Source organism: Amphimedon queenslandica, unplaced genomic scaffold (assembly GCF_000090795.2).
Source record: "Amphimedon queenslandica unplaced genomic scaffold, v1.1 AMPQUscaffold_12792, whole genome shotgun sequence".
Taxonomy (NCBI): Eukaryota; Metazoa; Porifera; class Demospongiae; order Haplosclerida; family Niphatidae; genus Amphimedon; species Amphimedon queenslandica.
Genome location: NW_003546972.1, coordinates 1 through 7635, shown reverse-complemented (window position 1 = coordinate 7635; position 7635 = coordinate 1). Strand labels below are relative to the sequence as shown.

The following is a 7635-nucleotide window of genomic DNA, read 5'->3' as shown; positions in this document are numbered from 1 at the left end:
CAGATTACAATAAAGAGAATCCCAACTGAATTTTCCTCAAGTTGTCCTGATGGAAGAGGTTTACGGCACTGAGTAAAGTAGAATGGAACTTGATAGCTGCAAGGAATGGAGACAGAAAAGAAAAGAGCCTTCCTAATAAACTAGCACTGATGGAACATGGACTCAATTATGAGCTTGGACAATATAGGATAAGTGTATGGATTGAATAAGTTGACATGAATTGGTTACCCATGACACTCTGCATGATTACATGTATATCAATTAACATACCTTTTTGTGTGAGTGGAATGCTTCTTTGCTTGTGAAATATTCAGTGACAAACTATAATTGTGCTGGAAGTCTTTACCACTCCTATACTAGTAGGAAAATTTCAAGGTCTCTGATACATGTGCAGTCAGTCTCCATTGGTGTATGTTCCAACTGATTTGAGTTCCTTTGGGTACTACAATAACTGACCATGTCTGGTCATGACACAGTTTGTTCATCTGTACTGCAGTATATAGTAGCCCATGCATGTGTGGGTAGTGTTTATCTTGCTTCTTTCTCTTTTACATGTCCATTTGTGTTTAGCATGCATTGAGTAACTGTTATTTTAATGAATAATCATCATATTAATGGCAGGTAGCATTGTTTTAGAGCATTTAGATACACATGTACTACTTATAAACTTATTGTGTTGGTAGTTCCCTTTATAGTATATACAATTGTTTAAAGCGTACACAGTATTTTTATGATAATACATGTACATGTACGCATACATTTGATTATTTTTTGATGTACTTTAATTGGATAGTACATGGGTGTATAGAAAATAGATGCCAAGACTTGTTTGTCATAAGCTTCTTGTAGTTGAACTTGAATTTTATGAATGTTTTGTGGTTCAGTGGTAAACACTGTGTTTGTTTGTGGATGCATTTTATATTGTTAATTGTTGTAATTAAAAATTTTGTGATAATTCTAAGCACACACAATAAAAATGAAGTGTTGACATGTCCATTATTTCTGTGCTTGCTAAGAAAGCAGTTGAAAAATAGTTTACTCTTTACTTAAGCTATGTAGTTTATTTCTGTCATTAGACACATCATTTCCTCTCCTTTCTCATTGTGTGCAGTAGCTTTCGCATAATACATACCCTATGAAATAGAATAGTAATAATGATACACTGTATCTGTTACTCACTGGCCAAAAGAGGTTGGGGATTTGAGCATGGTAGTATAAATGATACATTCCTGGTTGTATTGGACAGTGTATATTCATTAAATCCACAAAGAAGTCGCATAAATTGAATTTTTCATCAATGAAAGTAATATTAACGTAATTCTTGAATTTTTGTGTCATTGTGACATGCAGTATACCCCCTTGTATGGTCCTCTCTATAAATGGGTTCATGTTTATTGACACAGTTATTGTTACTTACTAATCTGTAGATCTGCATGCAATTGTATGCTGTCTCCTTTTTTCAATGTATATGAAGTTAATGATGCATTAAAGAATTCAAAAATTTTCTTAGTAGCAGCTTAAAATTAATAAAGTAAATCAATAGTGTATTAATGAACTTACAACAATCTGTGACTCCTTTATTACCAGTAGGTTCTTGTTGTTGATAGTATATATAATTGAAACAGGTATATTATCCATTAGTATAGTAGTCAGTATCTTACCATTGTAGTAATTGTTAGTAGATTCAGTTAATGTAGACACTACTAGTACAACTGATAGAAGTAACAGTATATACTCTACTAGTCTACCCATCTTCTCTTTGACCTCAATAGTTACAGTTATGAGTCTGAGACGATGTATTCATGTATTTATAGATCAACACATATTTTCAATAGTTTGCTATTTTAGATGAATATGTTATCATTATTGTGCATCTAAACATTATTCTACCACTAAATCATCATAACAATAATGAAAAGTATTTGCTTTATTTGTATACAATTAAATTGATGAGGTACAGCCCATTTATTACTTGCAAGTCTTGTTTTTTTTTATTTTTAGTACATGCATGTGTATATTTGCTATTTGCTACATATGCTATAGGCATTTGGGACAGTGTTCTCATTCTGCCTGTGTGGAAGGGCACAGTCACTTTAATGTCCTCTTTAAAACTATTGTGTCCTTCACTAACTGGGCCAGTTTCCCACAGGATTTTGGCATAGTGCTCTTACAGGTTCCTCTCAATGAATTTCACAGTTTCTAAAATAATTGACAAAATCCTATATACTACACACAGGTTTTTTTACATGTTCTTATGTTGTGTAGGAAGTTTGAGTTGATTCCGACTAAAAATGGATTTCTTACGAATTTTACAGTTACTCAAAAATTGGGCCAAAGTCCATGTACTATACATGTATATAGTACAGTCTGGGAGTGAATTCTCTATTTTTATATTTTTTTCTGATCAAAACTATTTTTTGAATTTTTACCAAATTCCATGTACTGTATTGTAGTGCTTGTCAGGTTATGAAGCTCATGCTGTTTAGCTCACTTAGCATGCTTTATGGGAAACCCTCTTCACTAACTTTCATGTCTTGTCATTTTAGTAAGACCAACTACATATGTACATGTATAATGTATCTTGCCTTGGACCTCCTTCGCACTTGCTGATTATTGGTATATTAAATCTGTGAATCCTTTATTATTTATATCAGTAGGTTTTTTTGTTGATTACATATGTAGGTATACACAATACTCATTAGTGTTTAATTGTGTGTGTAGTGTATCTTGCATTGTGTAATGTTTTTGTTTATTTTTGTTTGCATGCATTGTGACTATACGCACGGTAACATCAGGCTTTGTTTATAGAGTAATGATTATTTTTAAGCTAATTAAGTGAGTATAAATAAGCATCATACATTATTATCAACAAATGACATTTGTGCTATTCTCAGTTGTTCCTTATTCTATTTTATTGCCTTCATATAGTATTTAGTATTAATATGTATTTTTTTGGTGCGCAATTTTGTTTTATATTTACACTGTTCATCGAATTTAATAGTATATTCTTTAATTGCTTATAGTGTCAATTGAGACTTATTTTTTGTAAGCTTCTTGTATAGTGAATGTCTTATAGTTCATGTTGGCTTTTATGTTAAGGACGTTTTTGGTGTTTGGTTGTCATCAACTAACAAATTCTAATTTACCGTATATCGGGTATATTTCAATGCATGAAAAGTGGTGTAATTTTAAAGTTCAGTGATGGAAAATTTCTGAAGCCCTTTATATTCCGAAAATATTTTACTTGCTATTATTTCCATGAACCACCTGGCCTGGTAAGTAAATTGAAGCATTTGCTGACTTCTCCACTTCTGAATCAACCTTAGCAACACTTCTAACTGGCAAAAAAGGCTCTTTATGGCCTTCGAGCTAGAAGCCATGGATAGTTATGAAGCCACGTGTTCATAATGATTGCACAATACCACATATCTTCTCTTTCTTTTTATCCGCATATTTTATAATTTCATAATGTTTATTTTCGCAATGGATTGCTTCTTCCAAAATTATTAATGCATTGAAATATACCCGATATACGGTACCTATAATATATGCATTTATTTATGGCCTTTGACAATTTTTATGTTTATTCTGGCAAAATGCTAAAAAAGACATTGCAAACTTCAAATTAATAAGTCAGTAAGTATATTTAATATTCCAGTCATTTGATAGTAACTTCTGTCATTAGACATCCCATTTCCTCTCCTTCCTCATTGCATGCAGTAGCTTTGGCATAATACCTACCCTATGAAATAGAATAGTAATAATGATACACTGTATCTGTTACTCACTGGCCAAAAGAGGTTGGGGATTTGGGCTTGAGCGTATAAATGATACATTCCTGGTTGTATTGGACAGTATTTATTGGTTAAATCCACAAGGACATCACACAAATTAAATTTATCATCAAGAAAAGTAATATTAGTATAATTCTTGAATTTTTGTGTCATTGTGACATGCAGTATACCCCCTTGTATGGTCCTCTCTATAAATGGGTTCATGTTTATTGACACAGTTATTGTTACTTACTAATCTGTAGATCTGCATGCAATTGTATGCTGTCTCCTCTTTTCAATGTATATGAAGTTAATGATGCATTAAAGAATTCAAAAATTTTCTTAGTAGCAGCTTAAAATTAATAAAGTAAATCAATAGTGTATTAATGAACTTACAACAATCTGTGACTCCTTTATTACCAGTAGGTTCTTGTTGTTGATAGTATATATAATTGAAACAGGTATATTATCCATTAGTATAGTAGTCAGTATCTTACCATTGTAGTAATTGTTAGTAGATCCAGTCAATGTAGATACTACTAGTACAACTGATAGAAGTAACAGTATATACTCTACTAGTCTACCCATCTTTCTCTTTGACTTGATTTATGATTTCTTGTAGCTACGCTCATTAATATACGCTACTTCTACAATATAACTTGTTTAACCTTTTGTGTTTATTAATTATTTGATTTGTATCTTAATACTTTCAGTTTTTGACAATTTGTACTAAATTATTAATACCTCTGATACATTTTTTTTCCTTTTTGTTAATACTAATGCTTATACTATACAGGTTGCTTATGTAAACAAGCCTATCAAAAATATAAGCATCAACATGTTTACATTTGTAATGTTTTTGTTACCGCTACTTGTAACTTGTTGGCTTACATGTAATTTTGCTATGCTACTTTTAGTATAACTATAGTGGCAATGTTATACCGTATAAGTTTTTAGGAAATTATATTTCGCAAAATCTACTAAATTTCCAATTTGTAATATTAATTTCACGAATTTTGCCACGTGCCATGTGTGTACCATATTAAAATGATTTTTGTGGATTTTATTTTTGCAACTTAGGAAGGAAGGAATCCTATGTTTATAGAGTAATGATTATTTTTTAGCTACTGTACGCGTCTTAATTTTTTGAGATGTATTAAATTTCATTATTTTCGTGCTCACCTTAAATCCACAAATTTTAAACCACCTCCAATGCCATTCTATTGTATGTGGACTATGGCCAGAACACAAAAATTAGCTCACACAAATATTAACTTTTGAGCACATTTCATTAAAAACACTCGAAAATTGGAACATATATACAGTAATCAAGTGACTATGAATAAGCATCATACTTTATTATCAACAAACTATTCTGAGTCATTCCTTATTTTATTTCTATTTTATTGCCTTCGTATAGTATTTAGTATAATTATGTATTTCAGTGTACATTTTTGTTTTATATTTGCACTGTTCATTGATTTGGCTTTTAGTGTCAATCAAGACTTATTTTGTAAGCTTCTTGTATAGTGATGTCTTATGGTTCATGTTGGCTTCTATATTAAGCAATTTGTTGTAAATGATGTAACAAATGTATTAAGGCCCTCTAATAATTTTAATGATTACTCTGGCAAATTGCTAAGAAAGACATTAAAACTTCAGATTATACTTGCACTAATGTAAAGTCATTGATGATAATTAATATCACAGTTATTTGATGGTTAATTCTGTCATTTGACACATCATTTCCTCTCCTTTTTTATTGTACACAGTACCTTTGGCATAATACCTACCCTGTGAAATAAAATTGTAATAATGATATGCACTGTATCTGTTACTCACTGGCCATAAGAGGTTGGGGATTTGGGCACTGTAATTTAAATGATACATTCCTGGTTGTATTGGGCAGTGTTTATTGATTAAATCCACAAAGAAATCGCATAAATTAAATTTATCATCAAGAAAAGTAATATTAGTATAATTCTTGAATTTGTGTGTCATTGTGAAATGCAGTATACCCCATTTTATAGTCCTCTCTATAAATGGGTTCATATTTATTGACACAATTATTGTTACTTACTAATCTGTAGATCTGCATTCCAGTGAATGCTATCTCCTCTTTTCAATGTATATGAAGTTAATGATACATTAAAGAATTGGGCAAATTTCTTAGTAAGAGCTTAAAATTAATAGAATAAATCAATAGTGTATTACTGAACTTACAACAATCTGTGAATCCTTCATTTCCAGTAGGTTCTTGTTGTTGACAGTATGTATAATTAAAACAAGTATATTATCCATTAGTATAGTAGTCAGTATCTTACCATTGTAGTAATTGTTAGTAGATCCAGTCAATGTAGATACTACTAGTACAACTGATAGAAGTAACAGTATATACTCTACTAGTCTACCCATCTTCTCTTCGACTGTGCTACTGGTGCCTCACTGTAACCTTCTGTTTTAGTCTATTTGCTAACTCAAAGTTTCTTTGATGAGTTTACCTTTCATTATGATGTACTGGCTCTTATTACACTAGTATTATTATTTGATTGTGCTTAGTGATTTAACATATCACACTCCAACTGGTCATGAATGTTTGATTTTCAGTCAATGTACATGTAGATACTACTGTACTAATACAATTGATAGAAGTAACAGTATGTATTCTACTAGTCTGGAAGTTAAAGCAGCTGATTGTCTTATGTTCTCAAAATTGGCCTTTGTCTTCGAGGACAGTTGTAGTATTGGCACAAGCAAACGAGTTTGTTTCACTGTAGATTCTAAATATGTAAATATGTGTATTATAGGTTATTGGCTTGACACTGTAACATAGCTTTTGCTTGTTTTCAATCTATTTATTTTAGCATTGCATTGTAATTTAATGATAATTATTAAAAATGTTGTATTTACATGTAAGTCATATTAGATACATGCAGTTTAGTTAATAGTAAGTTCTGTCTTTTGACACATCATTTCCTCTCCTTCCTCATTGTATGTAGTAGCTTTGCCATAATACCTACCCTATGAAACAGAATAGTAATAATGATACACTGTATCTGTTACTCACTGGCCAAAAAAGCTTTGGTACTATATCAGTCAATTTGATATAATATATTCCTGGTGGTACTGGACAATATAACTTTAAATAGTCTTTAAAGGCTTGCGTTTAAAGTCAGTTAATGATAAGGCGGAGGCCACTCCTTGACATTCGCGTGGTTATCCTCGTGGTCAGTTGTGTTGATTTGAGTGCTCGAGTGGCCAAGTTTTGGTTCTTGGCTGTGTAATTTTGTTTTGCTTGTCTCTCCCTTCAATCTCTCGTTCACCTCCTGAGCTTTCTGTTCCTAATGGAGTTGGCTTTGAGTCTATCCCAGACAATCAGGAGCCCTCCTCGGTATCCCAGAGTGGCAATTCAGCGCCACGGTCACTGGACGAGCTGCGGGATCTGATGCTCGCCATTTCTAGCCAGCTCAGCTCTCATCATGCACTACTGCCCTACACTGCTGCCGTTTCTATTGCTCCCAATGGTCCGTGCTGCCTCTAAGGCCGTCTTCCTCTGCCGGGAGACCAGCATCTGGTGTAGCTGCGGTTCATTTCACTATCCGCAGCTGTGTCAGCAGTCTAACCACAGCCTTCCTACCTCCTCCAACCGCAGTATCAGCACTCTCAGACTGGGTGCTTTCCTACTGCTGGCCCTAGGCTTCCCCAGGGATTGGATCTTCTGGTAAGTAGCATGGGCAGATTTGGGGTAGGGCATTAATCATATTCATGATTAGGGTGGCTTATTATTAGCTATTAATCTCATGTATCACGAGTAAGCTTGCTGGGTATCTGCAGTTAGTTGTCATAGCGGGGATCCTCTAGA

The 7635-nt window shown here is 32.9% G+C and overlaps 2 protein-coding genes and 1 long non-coding RNA gene across 4 annotated transcripts; all 3 read right to left on the bottom strand.

Annotated features, from left to right (window-relative positions):
- Positions 1-956: 956 nt before the first annotated feature.
- LOC109586756 (phosphatidylglycerol/phosphatidylinositol transfer protein-like) lies at positions 957-1776 on the bottom strand. The gene is made up of 5 exons (XM_020002963.1): positions 1662-1776; positions 1561-1593; positions 1418-1516; positions 1180-1373; positions 957-1133 (listed from the first exon to the last, which is right to left on the bottom strand). Exons 1-5 carry the CDS (start codon positions 1750-1752, stop codon positions 1047-1049), a joined length of 504 nt encoding a protein of 167 aa, XP_019858522.1. The 5' UTR covers positions 1753-1776; the 3' UTR covers positions 957-1046.
- A 2153-nt stretch (positions 1777-3929) lies between these two features.
- Positions 3930-4358, bottom strand: LOC109586759 (uncharacterized). Of its 2 annotated transcripts, XR_002187216.1 has the most exons (4): positions 4271-4358; positions 4170-4202; positions 4027-4125; positions 3930-3982 (listed from the first exon to the last, which is right to left on the bottom strand). It is a non-coding gene; the product is annotated as an uncharacterized LOC109586759 (long non-coding RNA). The 2 variants fall into 2 exon arrangements; XR_002187215.1 differs by lacking the exon at positions 4271-4358 and having other exon boundaries at positions 4170-4258.
- Positions 4359-5483: 1125 nt separating this feature from the next.
- Positions 5484-6192, bottom strand: LOC109586747 (phosphatidylglycerol/phosphatidylinositol transfer protein-like). Its single transcript, XM_020002952.1, has 5 exons — positions 6098-6192; positions 5997-6029; positions 5854-5952; positions 5616-5809; positions 5484-5567 (listed from the first exon to the last, which is right to left on the bottom strand). Exons 1-5 carry the CDS (start codon positions 6186-6188, stop codon positions 5484-5486), a joined length of 501 nt encoding a protein of 166 aa, XP_019858511.1. The 5' UTR covers positions 6189-6192.
- Between the last annotated feature and the right edge of the window lie 1443 nt (positions 6193-7635).